Raw genomic sequence first — 23,033 nt, 5'->3', positions numbered from 1 at the left:
AAGGTAAAAGTATACCTATTAAAACCAGATGAATGCAATTTGCTGAGACTGCTACTTGCAGCTGCCCTTATGCCTACAAATGGCAAAACAAATAAGGATAGGAGGTGATCAGAACACGTATTTGGATGTCAAAATTCTTATCACGTTATGTTTAAGAATATAGATTATTATTATATAGTGTTACAGATTTATTTTTTTTTCCATTTCCAGAGAATCATCTTTACGCTCAATTTGGAAATTAATTTATTTTAGTGAGAAAAATAACACCAATCCTGGTCATGTGAGCATGCTATTCCAAACTGAAAAGGAGTTAGTGTGAAAGTCATGAAAGTATGTAAACTTTAGAACTGTATCACAGTGTTACAGACCCATCTTAAAATAACTTTTTTACATATAATTACAATGAAATATGTTCACTGAGAAATTTTGTGAAAAAGAGAAAAATCATTGAAAAAATAAAAATTACTATGAATACCAACATTCTGAGGATACTGGTTACTTACCTCTAGTACGTTCACTACATACAGGTAAGATAGACACATACGGTAACACCTAGGAGGGTGTGGGGCTCATCCTGTACCACACGGCAAGCCCTGCTGAAGCCCTCCTTCCTTATCAACTGTGCTAGATTGCTAGGAATCTCCCCGAGTAGGTATAGCAGGTAAGCCTGTCGTACGGGAATAACTGGTGAAATGGCTATTTTTAACCATCTCTTAATTTTCTTGGAAGGATTATGTTTGGTATCAGTCTCTATTCTGGAACTACTACTAAGTAAATCATACACAGCAGTAACGACGGCATCTTCACGCAGAGCGGTATTTACAAGTTTTGTTTTGTCTTGTTTTAACCTGAGGGTCCTTTCTTCTGAATGAGGATGCTTAGCGTCCATGGAGCCACCCTGGATGAGGGGCCCTCACACCTCCTCACCGTCCTCCGTCCTCAGAGGGGGCCTGACGGTGCAGCCCAAGCACACTTTGATAAGCAAAGTATAGCGGTTTTAGAGTCAAAAAAGACCTGGTCCTTGTCCTCAACTGAGTCTTAGATGAGTTACTTAATGTCTTCTTGAGCCTCAGTGCCTTCATCTACAGACTAGGAATAGTATTTCTATGGAGTTATTACTGGAGATTTTGTAACTTAGATAATGAATTCACTGAGCAATGTCAGGTAACCAACAGTAGGTGCTCCATAAACACTGTTCCCCCACTTCCTTGAAGAGCTCAACCTTCCCTCCAGAGAAAGCACAAAACAAGGACTTGGTGGGGAAGGAGGTAAAATCAGTTTAACACATTAAAAATGTTAAAAAGAAAAGTGGGTTATCTACAAAATGTTCAATTCTCAGGTGAATGACTCACTGTGGCTTACCAAATCCTTGAAATAATAGGAATTCTCTTAGTGCCAGGTATCGGTTGAGAAAAAAAATTCAAAAGCTTACGAAAGGGCCCTTCAGTTACTCTCAATTAAGAAATCTTAAATTCCCATTAGTGGTAACAGTCCAGGTACTCTTTCTACAAGGTATAAATGGGTGTGTTCCTTTTTATAATGCTGAAAGGATCATTTTCAACAGGCTGAATTAATTAATAAAAATACATTTTTACAAATCAAAGACTGTATGCTGTGTTGTTCCTGGTCACTGAAAAGGTAAGGAGAGCCTGGATACTGTTTCAGGGATATTTTAAAGTAACTTTGTAAGTCAGTTTTCAGATGTACAAAGCTTTCCGTTCAGGGTCCCGGATGGTCACATCCCTGCAGGAGAGCTAAGTGATGCTTACACAGCCTGACCTCAAAGTGCAGTCCCTTGACCAGCATGGACGTCACCTGAGAGCCTGTCAGAAATACGATCCCAGATCCCACCCAGACCTCCTGAGTCACAACCTGCACAGAAAAGTCTGAGAAGCACTGCTTCTCAGAGTGAGTGCTCCGAGCAGAGACATCAATGGAAACGAGATAAAGATGTACTGTTCCTGCTCACAGGGCAGCAGCGATCTCATTACACCACCAGTTGTGCTGGGAAATCGACCCACCGCCCACTAATGGAGGCCTCACCACAGTCATCTGAGATTATTAAAGCTGGCTTCTTTCCCTGTGACCATGACCCCTACTCCTGAGAGGAGGAATGTGAGAACCAGCACGGTCACCTCCAGACCTACAGACAATGAATGCTGGGAAAGTACCGAGGTGGTCTCAGCAATGAGCAAAGCCCCTAACAGCAGGGAGTGTGGGTCTGCAGGCAGCCTTGGCCCTGCCCCTTAAGAAGGCGGGGTTAAGCTAGCTCCTTCCTTCCAATCTATACTTAATAGACGGGTTTTACAGTAGAGAAAGTGAGAAAGGAGCTAACAGGGAAGAACACGGAGCCTGCCATCTAGTGAAAGAGAGAGGGCTTTGAGGTTGGACAGGTGCAGGCAGGAACCCCAGGCTCCACCACCACTCAGTGGGGACCATGGGCTTGTTTCTTGAATCCCTGAGCCTCCGTTTCCTCATCTGTAAAAACTGAAACGATCCCCTCTACTTTAGAGTTAGACACTAACTCACTCCTGAGTTATTTACTGAGTGCTGCCAATATGCTAGGCTAACTGAACTGACGGCTCAGGGCGCCCTGGGTGGGTGTCAAGTGAACAGGCAGCTTCAGTATCAGGTGGCCAGCACTGGGACAGGAAGCTTGAGATGCTACAGTCCTCCTCGTAAGGAGCACCTGACACACACCTAGGGGGGTCAGGCAGGGCACCCTGAAAAGCAGCCTATCTGAGGACAGACCCTTGAAGAGGAATTAGGCGAGTGGGCGGAGGAAGGGGCGGGAGGAGAAAGAGCAAGTAAGAGAGAGGTTGGAGGCATAAGAAAGCAAGGGACAGGTAACAAGGAGGCTTAAAAACCACACTTGAGGTTTCCCCTGAGGACAATGAGATCCACGGAAGGGTTTTAAGATTTTAAGCAGGGATGGGACACAATAGGTTTGCATTTTTTAAGGGATAGTGAGGCAAGCATCAAACACTGCAGATGGCCCTCAGCAAACATTCTGTTTCCTCGCCTCTTCCCTCTCCAGCTACACAAAGAAATGCCGGCATCCCACAGCCATTAGGAAATCAACCTCCTGAAAAGAAGAATAAGGCCCTCCTTTCTCCTATTAGCAAAGTCAGTTCACACACCCAATGGCTTCTTCAGAGAGAACAGTCAGTTGGAGGAGAGAATACGGCTTTTCCCCTTTCAACGATGTAATTATATAAATATTGTAAGTATAAACAGTAAGTGTAAACATTAATTTATATATACATTGAGAAACCAAACAACTTCATGTGATCCACTTTATTGTGATATATACTTTATTGCATAGTCTGGAGCCGAACCCACAATACCTCCTGTATTTGAACCATGTGACCAGAAAGACAGGACTACGATATGTGATTGCAGGAACCCGAGTAATTTCTTTATTATCAATCTCCAGTTTTCAAGTTCCTCGTTTCAAATTTCCTAATACTTGTTTCCTACATTTGATTACTTTATAAACCATACTGAGACTATAATGGGATTGAAAAGCCATTTCAGTACAAAATTTCATTTGGGAGTCACTAAAGAGCAGCTGACAAAAAGAACAATCCTATTTAGAATTCTACCAGAGGAAAGGTGGAGGAATTTTCAAATCCTACAATTAACTTCATCTATTATGTGATAAATCACAATTTATCACTAAAATACTTTACTCTTTCTTCTATATCCTTCTCTGCCAAGAGACTGACTGGCTCATTGGCAGAAGAATTTACCTGTTTTTCTGGTAAAATTCTCTACTTTGTGACTGTTCCACAACCACAGAAAAAAATAACATCTAGGTGGAACTCACTATCCATATAATTTATTTTATTTCATTTCAGCTTTGGGATAAAATATTTTTTGGCCATATCAAAATGTGAGAAATCGACCTACATGGGTCTTATGATTTGTAAAGGACCCACCAAGTTATTTTTAGATGCCATTATATATTATATAATATTATATACTACATATATAATATATAAATATGTATTTTTCATTAGCATAAGCATGGATTCTTTTTTTCATTCAATGACATATGATTCAATATGTCATAAGCAAGTCATCACATAGTAAGTCTCACCCACCTGAGCATCTTGTTCAACCTGTGCTTCGTCAATTCCAGCATCAGGGTCTCTATTAGCCTACAAGAGATAAAGTACCATATCAGACCTTATCAGTCCTACAATATCACACAAGCACTGTCCAAAACCAAACTGACCCTCTTGATTTTAAATTCTATGAACAAAAGAGGAAAGTGACATCCAAACAAACAAGCAAACAAACAAAAACACTATGAGTTAGCTATGAAGAGTTCAGGTCAGATATTCTGAAACACAAACACAGGCACCACAAAGCCAGAATCAAGCAAGTACCAGAAATAATTAAAAGAATTTTAAATGACCTTACTTAACTAGATTCAGATCAGTCCAGCTTCAGAGTTTTTTAATCAAACCATAAATAGTCTCCACCCAATACCTGAAGGAGGACCACCAACATCCTCTGGTAGTACCCTGAAGTATCCCCCACCACGTCATCTTCCAGGCTTGAGCCATATTCTGCAACAGAATAATTCCACACTTATTTACAGCTTCTTTCAACTAGAAAGACATCCTGTCTCAATAATCAAATAGAAGAGACATAAAGGAAGAAATATTTGATTAGCATAAATGTTCATCTTTTTCTAAGGGCTTTAAAGACTGAAGGCAAACGCTTTAAGTGAGTGGCTAGGTGAAAACGAAGTCTCCCAAAAGCACTCGACTGAAACTTAAATGATGACTCAGCCGTTTAGAAATGCTCTCAGCCAATGTAGTTATTAGTCTACAGACACATGATGGTACTGGAAAGCCTCTAAAATACAATCGATCATAATTTTAAACTTTGTTTTGCTTTCTTTCAACTGTTTTACATGATTCCCCTCCAAAGGTATTTCTCTAATATTCTGATATCTAATATTCTAATATTTCTTTCATTGGGGCATGGCCATTGCTTCCCCTAATAAGATATTTTTTTCCTCTGCAACAAATAAAGTTAACTCTGAGAGTCAGCAGAGCTATTTTAAAATATGCCCTTCCCACCATTCAGTGTGAAGCCACAGCAAAGGGGAGAAGCAGGATCTGTAAGAGTTACAGGCACTGCCCTGTAACTTTCAAACAGCTGCTGTTGAAGGATCAAATGCTCTAAGGCATTTAAATATTTCACCATTATCTGAAAGGAGATAAACTTTATTTGAAACTTCTATTTTTAAAGTTCCAAAAGAGTTACATATTTATTTCAGTCAGTTACCCAAATACAAGACTTTGAAGGAATTATTTATTCCTCCCTCTGCTCCAATGCCTATATATAATTAACCATCAAATCTTTTCAAATATTCCTCCTCTCTCTGATGTATGCGCCTCCTACCTCCCACCAACCTAGGCTGAGCCATACCTGCAAAGCTTACCTCCCCCACCACCCAGCTACCTAATCAGCCTCTTGATTCAAATCTCCTCACTCCCTCAACTATCCCTTCAATACTCCACTGCCCACTCAGGAGCTTACAATCAAGGAGCCTCTGAGTCAAGTCCAAACTTCTAATCCAGTCTTACAAATCCACCTGTAACAGAGCCTAACTGCGCTAGTCAGTTCATCTCCAGAATGGACATGCACGTACCCTCCCTCAACGTACTTTTCTCAGTCCGGTTTCCGTGCCATGGCAGACAGTGGATGCACCTTGACCAAAAATGCCTTTGTCATCCACCTAAAACCCATCTGGTCTTGAAGCCCTCGCTCAGTGTCTGAACGCACCGTGAAGCCCCCTCCTAACATCCAAAGCCATGATGACCTCTCTTCTCTGAATGAATTTTGCATTTTTTGTGTTTGACTTTTACTATCCTTTAACTGCAGTTTTTCTCAGTCATGTCATCCCTAGATAGACTGCAAACTCCCGAGGACAGGAGCTATGTTATGTACATCTTTTGCATCATTTCATGACAGCCAGTACACTGCCGGACACACAGCGAGTGCACAATAACACAGCTGGCTGGGTGGGCCATAAGCAGTTATTATACCTGAGGCACCCCATTTGTCACCCAGCAGCACAAAGGCTCACTCAGCAATGTCAACATCCCCAGAAAGAGATATCTGAAAATTAGAAACTCAAGGGTGACCAGCTGCAACTGAGATACATGTATTCCCTCTGCCTTAGTGGTGGGCACCTATCCAAGTGTAAAAAGAGGAGCAGGAAAGAAAGATCCAGCACTTCAAAGGTAAATTATTTAGCTGCGGTAAATTTCACACTGTTCTCACTGGCTAGGTTACAATGTCATTTTTAAGATTAACAGACTAATGCCAAGACAGGGACCCATTTTCCTCACTGCAGCCACTATGCTTGGAGGTGACAATCTGGAAGGTCTGATCCTCCTCAGTCAGCTGAGAGGGAGAGTCTTCTACATGAAATCCGATGAGAAAAGAACTCTCCACCTTTACTTCCTATTTCATTTTCTTGGCTCCATTCACAGGATATGCTTCTGACTGAAATACAGGCTTCCCCCCACCCACAAAAAAATTAGAAATAAAAAAGAAAAGACAACAGAAAGAAAAATCAAAATGCAGAGTATTCAAGCATTGCCATCAGCTAAAACGAGATACATTTACTCATGTATTATCAACTCTGACTTGAACAAGGTTTTTCCTTTTAGACAGCTCATAACTTCCACTAACATAAAATTGAATTTTTTAAGGAAGAAAAACAACTTACATCTTAAACTTAATGCAGAAGAATGACAATCTGTATATCCCTATGCTAGCTGCAAATCCTATGTGAAAATAAATTCCATCCTCAACAGAAGCTTCTTATAAATACTAAAATAGTTACAGGTATAGTAAAAGGCAGCCCTTTTCCCTACAGAAGGAGAAAACTAGCTTGAATTGTTGCTTATTCAGTCATTCATTCATACGGAAATCATGTGTGGCCTGCCTCCTGTAACTATAAGGAACTGCATTCACTTTAGAGAAATGAAAGTGACAGTGGCAATGAAGGGAAATGTAATTCAAAACATGTACCTTCTTCATAAACTTGTTTTATGGCTCTCAGTTCTTCAGGTGTCCTTGAAGCAATAATTTCTGTCAGGACTTTTTCATCTGTCCCAGCTCCCTGTTTGGAGATTGATTTTTAGTAGGAAAAAAAAACGTCAATTAAGATTAAAAAGAAAGTGATTTTCCTGGGTGTTACCCAAATTGCATAAATATATAAATATTACCCAACATAACATTCACTTTTTTTCCTACTTTGACAAAGGATGCTTTATTTTTCTTTCCACAGAAAACGTGTTTACTTTATCCATATTGAAGGACAACAGAAGTAAAAGGCAGCTTTGTTTATTTTCCAACATGTTGTTGTTTACATACTGCACCGTCTATGAATGGTAGTGGACGCTGCACTTATTGTGGGGTTTATTTTATGGAGGGTTTTATTCCTGAGTGAAAGATAAAAAGCTAAGGATGAAAGTGAACATCTACTTTCCGAGGTCCCCACATATTGTCAAGTGTGGTACTTTAGGAAATTCAAAGATTGTGAGATGTCTTTTACTTCCTAAACAATTTTTATGAATTATAAATTTCAAAGAGTTTGATAAAGGCTTAATCCTAAATCTCTTAGTTATCTAACAGGCAGTTGTGGGGTCTTCTGATTACTGTAATGATAGAGCCCAACAATATAGGCAATGTTATTTTGAAGATGAAACATAACCATAAATTTTTAAAATGGAGCGTAGCATCATTGTATTTGAAAATATAATCTTAAACATTCACTTCCTATTCTATGAGTTCTAGCAGTTGTAGAAATAAAAAATGTCAAATTAATTTTCTTTCCAAAGACAATTTTATCCCTTTTTTGGTCTAATGAAAAAAATGTTTATTGCATGTATGTATGTGTATACATATATATAGCATATAACATATATAAATTTATAATTTTATCAATTTAATTCTAAATGGTTTAAAAGTAAAACATTTTAGGGGGGAGGGTGCAGCTCAGTGGTAGAGTCTATGCTTAGCATGCATGAGGTCCTGGGTCCAATCCCCAGTACCTCCATTAAATAAATAAATAAATAAACCTAATTACCCTCCCTCCCCAAGAAAAAAACATAAGAACTAAATTTTTTTTAAAAGTAAAACATTTTAATGAAACAGGAAATAAATAAAAAGGCTAAATAGTAAAAATGAAAACTTTACATAAATTTACTTGGAGGTGCACTGATACTTAATATACACCTCAAAATATAAACACCCCTGTCTCCAAATTAAGTTCTCCATAGATCCACAGGAAAATTCTGCAGCAAAGGTAACAATAAACACAGCATCACTTAGCTATTAGGAAATCAGTTTTGGGGTCAGTATAAAGGAATTGTGACTTGCTTTCTGGATTTTTGAAAAATAATTTTAACTGGTTTTCCTTTTTCTGATTATAAAGTCACATCTACACTGCTGAATTAGAAGACAAAAGCAATGACACAGCAGAACTTAATTTAAAAGACAGCCTTATTCTCTTTATATTTCTGTTTCTTTACCAAAAATCAAGCACTGAAAAAACTAGGTTTATGCTCTGGCAGAATTTCAGCTACTGCTAACATTTCAGAAGGCTGCAAAAGTGCTCATTTCCAATAACCAAAGATTTTGTTCATTCCAAAGAATCTCTGCAGGAAAATGAAGAGAAGAAGCACAGAAAGGTTCCTAACTTGATAAAGCCCCTCTTCCCGCCACCTGAGCTACATTAACCTCCTTGTTGCTAAATTTCAATTTGCCCATTCAAAACCTAACTACTAATGACTGAACTATTCCGTCCCATAAGTCTAAACAAATGATTCAGCATGGTCATATTTATACAACATTCCAAACACCAGGCAAGGGAATATGTATTCAGTTATTTGCTACAGTGAAATTATATCAAGTTTACCAGCTATTTCATTTTAGTGTTTAGAAATACAGGAAAGAAGGAAAGGGAAAAGGGTTCAGAAAAGGAAAGTGTTTAGAAGTATCAAAAAGAAAGAAGAAAATCTATCTTATATCAAAATTCTCTCTGAAGCTTAATTTTTTTAATCTAAAATGATTGACAATATTATTGTTTCCTACTCAGGCTCCTCTATACTAAAAGATAAAGTATCTAATCTGTAACATTTTAAAAACACATCTCAAAATGAGAAAACGAGCATGAAAATAGAATATAAAAGGCTGTCAAATATATTAAAATTTTAAATACCCACTATTATTAACTGTACAAAGAGATTAAATGACACTCTATTCATTTTCTCCCACCTTTTTTTTTTCCCTTCTTTTTTTCTTATTGCCTCCTACAGTTTTGTCCTCCAAGAAACCTTCACTAAAAAATTCATTTTTTTAATATAAAAAAAAAATACAATGAAGTAATTACCAACACAAAATAATATGATACATGATAGGAATGTTCCTTGCACTCCTCCTTTTACCTTAAGAGCATGCTTCAGTTCATAGGCATCATAAAGCCGAGAGGGTTTCATCAGAGCCACGATTAATTTTTCAAATTTTCCAGTCAGTTCTGATTTCAGGTCATCCAAAAGGTCCTAACACAAAAAAAATATAAATTTGTTAACCAGGCATAAATTTAAGGAGATTCTTTTAAAAAATGAGAGACAGCCCTTTATTCTAATGAATTCTTTACCTTGCTATCTCCCAGCAGAAGACAGTAAGCTAAACCACATGCGGAAGCTCCGAACAACGTACTGTGGACATCTGACCCAAAGCTTAAGCTAAAGCAAACCCATTGAAGTGTCAAGGTACCTGTTTTTAAGAGATGTTTTTCTTTATCTCAAGAGTTTTAAAAAAATACTTTAAAAATAGGTTAAAAATTTTTATTTTAAAAACACTGTTCTGAGAAACGTGTATCTTAAAAAAAAAACTTCCTCAAAAAAACTCATAAATGCATTTTTAGAAAGGACAAAATCTGGCCTATCACACCTAAACAAAACAATGTCTTCCTTTCTCTCCACATCTAATGATAGTCTAACACGCACATAACGGATTACGTTCATTACTGCGCTCCTGACTACTGCGGGACAGCTGCCATGGGGAAACTGTGTGTAAAATTATGGAGAAAAGCAGTATTTCTTATCCATTTCAGTTTCAGCACAAAGGCAACTAGGAATTGTGCTTAAAATAATTTCTGTTCTTTCTTTGCACTTGTTTCTCAAAATAACAAACACAAATTTTCAGAATAACAAAACTGTATTTAAATTTTTCATGTCTGTACTAATTCATTTAGTAAAAAATTTAATTTTCACTTTCAATTATTTATCGAATAAGAGCATTTAAATCAATGATTTAAAAATTCATTTATTAAAACACCACTCCAAAAGGAATCAAGACACATGCAGGTGCTGTGTCATAACAAAACATACTGCAATGCAGGTTTACACCTGGAAAACAGATAACACAACAGTCCTGAGTGGGAAGCACAGAAGGAAAGGGCAGTTATCCCCATGGGATCTTCCAGCACCTCTAGACTGTCAAGCCAGGAAAAACAATCACATGAGGATAAGTTGGGTGAGCATTATAAACCAACATCCAGTAACCAAGAGACTGGAAAAGAAAGGAGGAATAGGAAAGTCAGAATCATAAAATAAATGATATTTATGAAAGCATATTAGATTTCAAACTCGTCTTAAAAGATAAAGCTGCTCTCACATTTGACCTTGGGATGAAGTGTGCTCTTACCCTGCCAAAGAGAGTTTTAAAAGCCACAGCGATTTCCTGGCGTTGAGCGTTACTGCGGGATGTCAACAGGGTCAGGATGCTCTCCTCATCGGTGCCTGCAATTTATGTTCGAACTGTTACATCTCAGCCCCTACATCCCACTCTCTCAGTAACCTGTGTAACCAGATCTCCATTAATTCCTTACCTCACAAAATATATTCTATTACATAATTTATTAAACTTTAAAATTAACAATTACAAAATGTTATCATTTCCAATAATACATACTAGCCCCATACATTGTGAAGTAAATGCAAAAATCCTCCTGACTTTTTAGAAACAGTGCATCTAGCTTTTCTTGCAACTAAAAGTTTCTCATATAACAGCTATTCACAAGGCACAGTGTGTTGGGTGTTACAGGGAATTGAGGGGAGAAAGATATAGACCCAGGTTTCAAGTTACTGGCAATTTAGGGTAAAAATACAAAAATACAAATAACTGTGAGGTAAGACAGAATGGGACAAGTGCATCAAGAGAGGTCCAGGTGCTAAACAGGGTTCAAAGGAGGTTCTCTTAGCTGATAGGAGGTGGAACAGAGTCCAGGGGAAAGCTTCATGGAGAAGGTGACATCCAAAACCATCTTGAAGAATGAAAAGACTGCAACAGGCAGTGACGACATAGGGAAGGAAGACAGGCTTTTAGAACTGGGGAAAAGGTCAGCAGCAGGAAAATACAGGGTTTTCCTGAACAGCAGATCAGCCGGCATGGCTGGATCAGAGGACACAGGCGATACAGGGAAGGCCTTGCACGGCCAGAAAGCTGCACCTAACCCTGCTACAACAGGAAATCTCACACAGTGTTCAAAATGGAGAGTGACGGGGTCAGAGCCAAGTTTGAGGAAGGTGGATCCCTTCACATGGACATGAGTACAGAGGGGGCCGGAGGACAACGGGATCAGTTAGTTATAGATGGAAATCCTCATGATGAGTTAAGTGGCTAGAAAGGAGAGCGAGGAAAGAGAAGACAGCTGGAGAGAAGAATCCTACAGAACTGCTATGTGACTGCGCAATGAGAGAGAAATGCTGCACAGCTGATCACTCTCAGGAATGTCTACTTATCTACTCAATCAGCCACTCAATCACACAGACAAAGTGGAACAGCTAAAAAAAACAGAGGCTGAACTGCACTCCCGTTCGGTTCTAGACAATGAAGACTGGAGGTGGCCAGTCATCGTTTTGCTATCTTAAGGTAACTTTTCTGTCTACATACATTTCAAATCAAAATATTCTAAAAGTAATTTTACTACAAAAGAATGACTTTTGTTCAGAAAAACAAAAGTCACATTTTTTTTTTAGAACAAAAAGAAGGCTGAATTTACCCAGGCCCTTCATGGCCTTCCGAAGAGTTTCCGCATCAGCCCGCTCATCAAATCCGGGGAAGCTCGTCACAGTGCCTCTGAGAACCTGGCACAGGAAAAACAGTGGTATCATTCAAGCACAGCTAATACGACAATCCACATAAACAGCAAGCCACTGGCTCTATATCGTGTTCAGACTTTAAATACATTACCATTTGATAAGATATAGAAACCCCATCTGAAACGTGAACTGGACCATTACAACATCAGAGTCAGCCTTGAGACGACGTATAGGAAAACCTTAGTGTTGCTATAGCAGCCAAAAGTATACAAACAAGAGAAGAAGTGTCTCCCAGTTTGATCTCCCAGCCTCAGAGCGTTGATTGGTAGCAGCTTTCACTCCCTGGGCCCTGAGCTAAACAAAAGACTGTGGTCAACTAGGAAAGGGGGGTGGGGAGGGGTGCTCGCTCCTACTTATCTCATGGGAGGTCACGAAACTAAGCCAGAGCTCTTCATTCTACTAAGTGGGAAAATGTGATTCTGTGATTATAATAAGAAATACATATTTGGTCTTCATCCCCATTTCTGGCACAGAGCTCCTAAGACCCTTGGAATTCCCTAATGATAAGAGCTTGAATATTCATAGCAAACCCCCTTCAAACACATCTGAGTTTATGTTACTAAAGTGACTTTTGGAAAGCATCTAAGGATGCTTGTAAGGGGAACCAACCATGTGATTAGAGGGTTGGAGCTTTCAGTCCCATACCCCCACCCCCACCTCAGGGAGGAGAGAGGACCCGGAAATTGACTTCACTCACAATAACCAATGATTTAGTCAATAATGTCTATGTAATGAAGCCTCCATAAAAACCCAAAAAGAAAAGGTTGGAGAGCTTCCAGGCTGTTGAACACATGGAGATATGGAGAGGAAGTTCCACACCCCTTCCCATATATCTTGCTCTATGCATCTCTCCCACCTGACTGTTCTTGAGTTACATCCTTTTATAATAAACCAATGATCCCTGTAAGTAAAATGTTTCTCTGAATTCTGTGAGCCACTCTAGCACAATCAAATACAATGATGGGCTCACTAGAAATTTCAATCTATAGCCAGTCAGAAGCACAGGTGACAATCTGGACTTGAAACTGGCATCTGAATGAAATGGATGTGGGGGGAGATGAAGGAGGCAGTCTTGTAGGACTGAGCCCTTAAACTGTGGGATCTGATACTATCTCAGGTAGACAGTGTCAGAATGGAGTTGGACTGCAGGACACCCAGCTGGTGCAGAAGAATTGCCTGTTGGTGTGCGGAAACCACCCCCTACATTGGAATTGGGCTCAGAACTCTTAGAAATCCACCCACAGCCAGGCTAGTCTCCATTTCCACCCTACCTAAAAAGCACAGATGCATACTGGCCAATAAACTCCCTGCCATTAGTTCTATCAAGCTGGAGCTGCTTGAAACTGAATGGCTGAGTACTAGCACTTTCCCAAGGTTCAACATAATTAAAAGGAGCAATAGGTTGGGAGAGAAACTGGTAAGATTTAAGAAGATGGCCCTTCAAAATTGGTGTGAGTTAGCAAAGTTATTTCTCTCAGGTCAAACTGCAGTTTCTCTCTGTTTAGTAAAACCAGTTCAAAACGATGATGAAGACACCATCAACATCATCATAAAAATGGATAAATACCATAGATTTTCTTAATGTGAGAACTTGGATGATTAGTTCACCTGTCTGTTTATTTATTCACTCAACAACCATTTTTTTGAATGCCTTCCACATGCCAAGCATTGTACAAACCATTAGGAAAAAGTCATGACCTCTTAAGTCAAGAAAAAATGACAGGCATGTAAATAATCAGGTGCGGTAGAGTATACATACACGGAGATTTCATCAGCGTGACGTGAGCACATACAGGAGGGACTGAGACGGGAAGAGCGGAAGGGAAAGAAATGGGAAAAACTTCCCCAAACGTCTTGAAAATTGCCTATGACTTTGCAGGTTCGGGAAAGCAGAGAAGGGCAAGCAGGTATTTCAACACACAGGAAAATGTGGGAGAATGAAACTTTGCTGTACTTTGGACAAAGGGTTAAGCATTTCAACAGGCTGGAACAAGCAGTAAGGTCGGTCAGAAAAGCAAACAAGGGAAAGGTCACAGTGGGGGGCAAGCACAGGCTGGAAGCCCTGCTAAGAAGAGCAGCTGTCAGCCCAAAGGCGGCGGGAAGCCCTTGGAGAGCGCCTAAGCAGGGAGGAACAATGTTGACCCTGCAGTCACATGACTAGGGCAGCAGTAGGGACAACGGGAGGGACTGTGCATCTGTGGAGACAGGAAGCCTGTTTTAAAAACTAGTAAATATAAAAAGAAGGTAAAAAAAAGACCTGATCTAAGTCAGGAGCAGTGGAAATGGAAAGAAAAAGACAGACGAACAGACAGGGCTAAGGCAGAAGGGAACCTTTTAGGATGACTCCTTTTTCTGATAGGGAAAGGAAGGCTGGTTTTGCATTTCTCCACGTACTGGAAGAGAAGCAGGATTGTCTGTTACCAGGGCAAAACTGGAGTCCTGCGAGGAGGCTCATGAAGGCAATATTGATGGGGTGGGAAGAAGAGTTGGAGAAGAAGGGAAGGTCACCTACAAACAGAATGGCAACTAACATCAGCTGAGGGCAACAACGAGCCAGGCACCATACTCAGGGCTTCATGTGGATCTTCTCAGTGAAACCGCATTTTACAGATGAAAAGACACACTGTCGTAGAAAGGTTTGGTGAATCACCCAATGACCAGCAAGCAAGACAAGTAGCAGAGCCGGGACTTGAACACAGGCTATGGGACTGTGGGCTCTTAACTATGATGCTCCACAGCCTCCCAAAGGCAAAGGGAAAATCCAAAGAAGGTGACAGCATGGAAGTCAAAGGAGAAGAAATGTTCTAAGAGAAAAGGAAGAAAAGCCAGTGTCCAAACCACAGGGAAGTCAAGTGAGAGGGACGATGAAAAGGGGCCCACTGGAGTTGTAACTAGGAGGTCCTTGGTGGTGGTAAAAGCCTGACTGGAGGACACTGAAGGGTGAACTGGGAGGCAGAGCATCTCTGTGAACTCCTATTTTACAAATGACTTTTTTTTTAAATCCTTTTCAGAAAGACACTTTAAAAAATACCTTATCCAGTTTATGACTCTGAAGAAGTGGCTAGCAGATAGAGAAGTTAAAAACAGGGAAGAGGTTAAGAACAGAGGAGACAGGAGGGATTTGTCGTAAAAAGAAGGGACATCTGACCCCCGAGCCTGAAGGAAGCGTAGTGAACCACGGGAAAAAAAAGAGGTATCCTCAGAGTCTCAGCTCCTAACACGAAGAAGACATACCTGCTGGCTGTATTTTTGAGAGCTTTCTAGAAATTGGGAAATACTCTCGCTACATTCCATGTGATTAGAGTCATCATGAAAGCTAGCAAAGCCACGTAGCCGTAGTAAGGGACCAGATGTGAATCACAGGACGTGACTCACGAGGGCAGAACCCGCCCTCACAAAACTGTCCACACTGGACAAAGGGGATCCTGCAGGACTCACAAGAGGACGTCCCTGCTTCCTGTCATTCCCACTAGCCTCAAGTTCAGTGGGTGCACCTTCCCCAGGTTAATTCCAGTCCTAAGTAGCTACTGTTCCCTTCACCCATCCTCAGTTCATCCTCAACTACCCTGGGCCCCTGCCACCAACGCTGTACTAAGGGAATTATTACATATACTCAGACAATACATGGCCAAAACATGTAATTCACTCTTTTAACTCTCAACTTCAATTCTCCTAGCTCTGTAATTTTCTTTGGCTTTTTCTGTTTGTTTGCTCTAAGTGAAAAAGTTCTTTACCTTCAAAGACTAGGTATGCCAAGATAAAATGAATAAAATTAAGCCAAAACACAAGTGGAGGGTTGCTTTTCTAGACACAGAATTTAGAAGCACAGGAAAATAACACAGAAACAATACTCTAAATTGAAAGACGAGAAAACGTTCACCTAGTCTGAAACATTCTAAACTGAAGCTTTCCTGAAGGCACAGAGGAGAACTAAATCCTCTTTAAATCTGCCTTCAGTTCAATGAAATCGACACCTAAATACCCCTCGGTGCCGCGAAGCAGAAGCCAGGCATCGTGAAGCAGACCACTGGGGCTGAGCAGCTACACAAGGATTTCTGTGTGTGGTTCTTCTGAGGCTCAGGTTTTGCAAAAAGCTTTTGGAGGCCCTCAAGGAAGGTGGGGAGGACGAAGGCCAAGGGCAGAGTCCTCCCTCCTCTCTCCAGGCACAGTAGTTCAGGTCTTATGTGAGGGACACAGTACAGGCCCACTAATATTTCCTGTGATAATGGGTCCCCTGATGAGCAAGGAAAAAAACTGAAAAATCACTGTACTAAGAAAGAAATGAGATGAGCAAGAAGGGGGGAAAAGCCAGGGTGACAGGATTATGACTTGAGGTGCACAGTAAATTAAAGACCAGGAAACACTAGAACCTCCCAGAGGACTGAGGGGTACAAACACATACAATCAGGGCTCAGAAATAAGAACTCACACCTGCATCTTTACCGTTGCTCGAGACCATCAAACTATCGAGCCCACAGTTCAAAGCCTTAAATTTAAATTGGTCTATAACTATTGTTAAGTTTCCCATAACTTCCTTTCCCTTTCATGCTCCTCCTTATTTTAGCATTTTTTCCATTCTGTCTGAGTATCCTACTACCTTTGACTTCTCTCTTAAACTCAGATGTAAGGAAAAAAAGCATCACTATAAAACAGTTCAAGTAGTGCACACAGTGGTAGAAAAGAAGTCTTTAGAAACTTAACAAAACCAAGGTTGTCAATATGACTCAGGCTTTTGTTGTGTTTCATTAATGCTCCTCTGGCTACCTCCCAGCTAGTACAAGAATGCCTTCCCTTGGCAATTACCAATACAATGGAAAGTTTAATTAACTGCTTTTGCATAACGGTGATACCTCTGAATTGGTTAACTCGGGCAAACACACCGATCTCTGCTGAATACACATGATGGGGGGGGGGGGGGGGATATTCCCAGTGGTTCAACTGGCCACTGTGCACACAGCACAAGAAAAGCTCTATCACTAACCAATTCATTCATATCAATGCTTCAATCAAGTTTATAGGTTTCTCACATTAGAGAATAGTGTGTGTGGGTTCACAACTTTACCTCCTTTTGCATCTACACAAGGGGCAGAAATCTAATGAACATGGCTGGTCCTAGACAAAGGTAGGAAATAAGTCAGCCTCCAGTCTTTTCAATTGTAGGAAGAGATGAATAATATATAAACAAATGGATGACCTACAGAGATGAAAGAGGATTTAAAGATGCTATACACTCTGTTGTGTATTAGACAGCACCACCTAAGTGTTTATAAAACTCAAATTCAGCAAATCCACTGTTTTTCCCCCACATTCCTTCCTCAAAGAAAAACACAACCAACCACACCATCAAGCAAGTCAGTCATCTTGACCTCAATCTGGCCCTTCACCCCCAACTCCCATCCTATTCATGCATCCAATCTGCCCAGTCTCCTACAGTGCCCTCCTCTCTGAAGTCCCAGCTACTGCCTGGTTTAAGCCCTTAAGATTTCACTAGGATTACAGCCACAGATTCCTAAGTGTTCTTCCAATATCTAGCTTCCCTCTTCTTCCCCTGCTTCACCACCCCACCTCTGCAGCCCCCAGAAACACAACAACACACTGGCCCCAGGGCGATCTTTGTGAAATATCAATCTGACCACGGCACACCCCAACTTACCACTCTGTGGTAGCTCGACATTACCTACAAAATGGCTCGTATTCTTCAGCTCTGGCTCCAGTCTGCCTCTCTGGCACCCCTTTCCAAGGCAGGGCCCCATCTCCCCACTGACTGCAGCTTTACCCCAGCAGTGCCACGCTGCCTGCAGCTCCCGGCCAGGCCAGACTCCTTTACACCCCGAGCATGTGCTTTCGCTGTTGCTGCCTCTACATATCATGCCTTTCCTCCTTTGTCCCATGTGACTAGTGCCAGCTAAGTAATCTCAATTTCCTTTTCTGTGAAACTGAAATAGTATTACTTATTTCCAAAACTGGATTATGACCACTAAACAATGCATACAAAGGAGTCGGCAATGCATCTGTTATACCAATAAAACTTAGTTCCATTTGCCTTTTTATTTTTCATAACTAACAATACCTGGCACACAGTAGGAACTCAAGTTTCATACAGTCATGAATGCATGCATGAATGAAAAGTAAAGAGCACAGTTAGGAACTGGTGTCCAAAGAAATGACACCAACTGGAATATGCATTCCTTCCAACTAATCAATGGCTTATAGGTTTACACATTATACAAACCACTAAACTGAAAGGGTCGGTCCAAAAAACACTTAAAGCCAAGGTCTTAGGAGCCCTAATTTTTGTAAAAATATTAACTGATAATTTGTGAAGTTTTAGAATAATAAACTTCTAAATCATTGAAAGAAGAAAACCAGATTGCCACCTCTAACTGGCTGCCACCTGTGTCCAAGGGGCACTAGGTCAAGACAAGAGAATTAAAGTTAACTGAACGCCAATGAACTGCTCAGTGGCTTGCAAAGCAGCCAAGCAGATTCGAATTTAGTTCTTTCTCAGCATCCAAAATGAAGACCAGTCAAAGGAATCAGAAACTGGGAGAAACTAACCCAAAGCAGCACAGGCCACTGGTAAACAGGTAACCTGATCTCAGAACCCCCGAGGGAATCATTCAATACGGAGAGGTCTGACCTTAAAGTGACAGACCTGAAGAAAAGATGCACGTGACACCCGGGCACGTCCTCTGGCATAAACCTCATCTCAAATGTACTTATTTACATTCAACCTGCTTGCTCTGCACAGGGCCCTTGTAAATGATCATAGTGTAATGATTTCAAACCAACCAAAAAAATTTCTAATCAAATCTTGTACAGTTTAAGTATGTATCAGACTGATAACTCTGATATTCGTGAAGTTTCTAGCAAAAAATTATGTAGCCTGCTTTTGCTTCATGACAGTCCTGCGACCCTGAATACGTTAACTCTTTACAAACAATATTATAAATAAAACTAAGTTCCAACTGCCCAAAGTATAACTTTTTAAAGTTTCATTATCTTAAAGGAAAGATATAAAAGCCTTAAACTGAATTAAAATATATTAAATGGATCATTCATCTAGGAAATATAGCCAACTCTTGATCTTTCCGAACCAAAGAACACAGTACACAATGTAACCTTAAGTACTTAAATAAATTAGAATATCTACGAAATAATTTGGCTCTAGCTAAGCAGTGAGATTTAAAAAAAATAAAATAAACCTGTGTGAGCAAGTTCAGCAATAGGAAAGAAATAAGTCAGGACCCAATTTAAGAAATCCAACCCAATATGTGATAAGTCAGATTAAAGAAATGACCCTAAAATCTAATGAAAAATCCACATTTATATAATCAGAAGTTGACTGTTGGATGAAAGTATTCAAAAATATGTACTATAGACAATGCAGGCAATTTTAATAGCACTCTGGCCATTCCTTAGTAAATATCTTGAATTAGCTTGCACCCAAATTTAACATAGTAGATTGTGTTACCGATCCAATAATGATAATTTATTACTCATTTAGCAAACTTTATGCTAAAATAACATGGATGTTGTAGTTTCAAACCAGATAAATATTAAAGCATTCAAATGAATAGTTTCAAGCATATAAAAGTAAATACTGTCTAGGAATTGTTTATAAGCAGGTACATTTATAATTTATATTTTTCTTGTATATCATGGAGAACATACAGTTAGCCAGTGTGTTCTTGAAAGAGTCTGGGAAGCCTCACGTTAGACTACTTCTCTCCATAGTCAACTGGTTAAATCCCACCTATCTCAATACTGACGGATGAGGATTAGGATCAGAAAGAGAAGGCAGAGCTCAAGTGGTGGTTACCCATAAATGCCTCCAACTCCGAATGTATTTGCCCAACAGGATCATTTAAGTCATTTTTTACGTAGTTTCCAATATGTGCCACAGCTTTGCCCGCTACACTGACATCATTAGGCTAAAATTAAACTAAAAAAATGGCATTGATATGAATTACATTAACCATAATAATTTATAACTTACTTATATAATAAATATATTAACACAGATATGCACAAAAGCGTAAAATATCCCTAATAATATAATTACATTAAAAAAAACTTCAATGTATCTATCAGTGAAGACCGATCAATGCTCTCCTGTCAAATTCTTAACAAGACAGTCATGCCTGTGATCTATGTATACGATAACTGACTCCTGGATATCTTAAAGACTGTTATAGGTGGGGTAGTTCCAATGTTAAGTAAAAAGAGAAAACCACCAGCATGGAAGATTTAGTTCATAAATATGAAGAACCACTGTTGGAGGAGGCTTCCTTCTAATTTTTCAGTAAATAAGAGACATTAATATTTTACAATACATTTTATATTGCCAAAACGCAAAACTCTAAGACTCAGGCATCTGACCCCATTACTCTACAGAGAGCCACAGAGTGGAGGTCTCTGGTTCCCATACCCACAGGTCAACAAAAGGTACTACCATGGAAACCATTTGAAACCTAACACTGAAGGACTTCAGCTTTCCAATAATGATACTGGGATCCCAAGGAAATTTTAGACAGTAAAAGTCCAATTCCATAATGTGGGCATTCTGCCCACCATCAAATGTTAAGACTAAAGCCAACAAAACTCCATCTTAATATTAAATATTTTAACAAAATGTTTTATTTCCATGGTTTCCAAGGATAACTAACAACAAAGGTACTGCAAAATTCAACACCGGATCTTTCTTAACATTACTTGTCACTTTCATGATAACTAAAATCTGTGACTTGGATAGAAAACAGTCCTGGTTATACTGTGATAGAGGTCATATACATAACTCTATAATACAAGCCACATTCTCCAGGTTTTGTATATATAAGGGCTTTCACACTATTTTCACTCTGAATTTATTAATGCTCACATTTGGGAAAATGTGATTACTGATACTATCTTGGGTAAAGAGTCTACATAATTAAAAGAACTGATTGAAAAACTTCATAAATCACTGGGTAAGAGATAAGAGAAACAGCCAAATGAGCTAGGATAATGAGAACAATTCTCTGATGCGTGCTAAATCATCATTTACATCACCACCAGCATATCAAGATAGGAAAAGTAATTCCTGGTGAAGGAAAGTTAATTCCATATAAAAGTATCCTTTATGGGGAAGAATCTAAACCAAAGTCTCCACTTTATGTAATATGAAAATTGGTTTACTGTTATATTCCTTAAGTGCTAAAGAGAAAGAAAGAATGGAAGCACTGTAAAAATTTAATAAAGTTACCAACTCCTCTTAATCCTCCCATTTTCTCTTGGAAAGAACCATGAAACCTTATTCTATTTTGATAAATCAATCTGATTTTTTTCAAAAAGTGAACTGTAAATAAGACAGGGCATTGTTTGAGCAGTTAAAACACTTGTTTAAAAAAAAGTTTCTGGACTCTGATAAGCCAGTTAGATGGATGACGTCTCTAAAATTAGTTTTGGGGTGGAGTGTCTTAAGCACTGATACTTTATTCACAAAAGATTGCATAACACGGTCAATTTTTAACGAGTGCTATATAAATTGCTTTTCTCTTCCCTATATTTTTGATAAATGTTAAGAACAGCAAAGACAGCCAATATTGGGTAAACAAGTTCTGAAACAGTCCCAAGGCAAATTCAATTCAGAACTCGTTCCACGAGCTCGTTACCTAAAAGCAGCTCTTCTTAATCTTTTGCACTGGAGGAAAAAAAAATTCACTGCCGAAGACGAACAGTTTCTTTCAGTAAAACCGAGTTGAGCAACTGGAAAAATCTCCCCTAGAGCTCTACTGGAAAAAGCCAATACCTAGTATTAAAATACAGGAAACTTTGCGAGAAAAAAAAGGGAAGCCAGGAAAAAGGGCTTCCTTTATTTTTTCAAATAAGAAAAGGTGGGGGTGGGTAATGCGTTCTCTTCACATGACCACAATGAGCTGTACTTGCTCTGGATCTAATTTTAGCGACTCTTTGGATTTGGGGGAGGGCCTCCTTTTACACATTCACTCACGAACAGGGAGTGCGCAAAACTCCGGCCACGTCACCGGCGGCTGCGCCCTGGTGGGAGCAGGTTCCGGTGGACCCTCCGAGGGAAGAAGCAGGAAAAGAGGTTGGGGGGAGCAAAGGGGAAACAAGAAAGGTGTTAAGACATCTCCCGAAGGCAGATTCAGTTTACTCCTAAACTTTTTTGGCTTTCCGACAACTGCTAGAACTCCTGAGCAGCTTACAAAGTTGGTCAATGCAAGCGCTGCTCGGGGGCGCACGGCCTTACCTGTGCCATGGCGACTGCTCAGGTCAGGAAAAGGTGACTTGATGCAGGACTGCAAGATAAAGACCGCGGCTTCAGTGAATGAGACCTCCCCGCAGCGGCGCCCAGACAGCACCTCCGCGCTCCACAGACCCGCCCGCTCCGCAGCTCCCGGGACCGCTCCCCGCAGAGCGCCCGCGCAGCCCGACGCCCCCGCTCCCCTCCACGGACTAGGCGAGCGCTCACTCACCCAGACCCGAACCTCCCGGAGAGCGGCGGAGCGCGGGGCAGCGACAAGCCGAGCAGGAAAGGATGCGGGCGGAGAAGACTCCGAGCAACTGCTAACAGGCGGCTCGGAGCAGCGGAAACACCGCCGACCCCGCCCCGCCCCGCCCCGGCCTCAGTGCGCCTGCGTGGGGCGCGGCTCGCCCGAGTCTTCTCCGCCTGTGTAGGGCTGGGCCGCAGATGCGTTGGAACCCAGAGGGGGGCCGCTCTCCTCGCCTGGCTTTAGGGGTCCCGGGGGCCCTGGAAGGGCTGGGGAACTGTCCAGGACTCTAGGCTTGGGGTCGTTGAGGCCTCCCTCCCTTTCGTGGCCGCAGGAA

The 23,033-nt window shown here is 40.5% G+C and overlaps 1 protein-coding gene across 1 annotated transcript in view; it reads right to left on the bottom strand.

Annotated features, from left to right (window-relative positions):
* The window catches only part of ANXA5 (annexin A5), a 28,369-nt gene extending 5,536 nt beyond the window's left edge, over nucleotides 1-22,833 (bottom strand). Inside the window, exons 1-8 of the mRNA XM_010952591.3 lie at nucleotides 22,682-22,833; nucleotides 22,456-22,504; nucleotides 12,104-12,188; nucleotides 10,747-10,841; nucleotides 9,483-9,596; nucleotides 7,063-7,153; nucleotides 4,498-4,577; nucleotides 4,107-4,163 (exon numbers count right to left, since the gene is read on the bottom strand). Of these exons, the coding sequence (XP_010950893.1) occupies nucleotides 4,107-4,163; nucleotides 4,498-4,577; nucleotides 7,063-7,153; nucleotides 9,483-9,596; nucleotides 10,747-10,841; nucleotides 12,104-12,188; nucleotides 22,456-22,464 (531 nt within the window). The 5' untranslated portion in view covers nucleotides 22,465-22,504; nucleotides 22,682-22,833. The remainder of the gene's footprint in view (nucleotides 1-4,106; nucleotides 4,164-4,497; nucleotides 4,578-7,062; nucleotides 7,154-9,482; nucleotides 9,597-10,746; nucleotides 10,842-12,103; nucleotides 12,189-22,455; nucleotides 22,505-22,681) is intronic.
* Nucleotides 22,834-23,033: the final 200 nt, after the last annotated feature.

The sequence above is a fragment of the Camelus bactrianus genome, chromosome 2 (genome assembly GCF_048773025.1).
Source record: "Camelus bactrianus isolate YW-2024 breed Bactrian camel chromosome 2, ASM4877302v1, whole genome shotgun sequence".
Taxonomy (NCBI): domain Eukaryota; kingdom Metazoa; phylum Chordata; class Mammalia; order Artiodactyla; family Camelidae; genus Camelus; species Camelus bactrianus.
The sequence above is the reverse complement of the archived record's forward strand: the minus strand, read 5'-3'. Positions and strand labels throughout refer to the sequence as shown.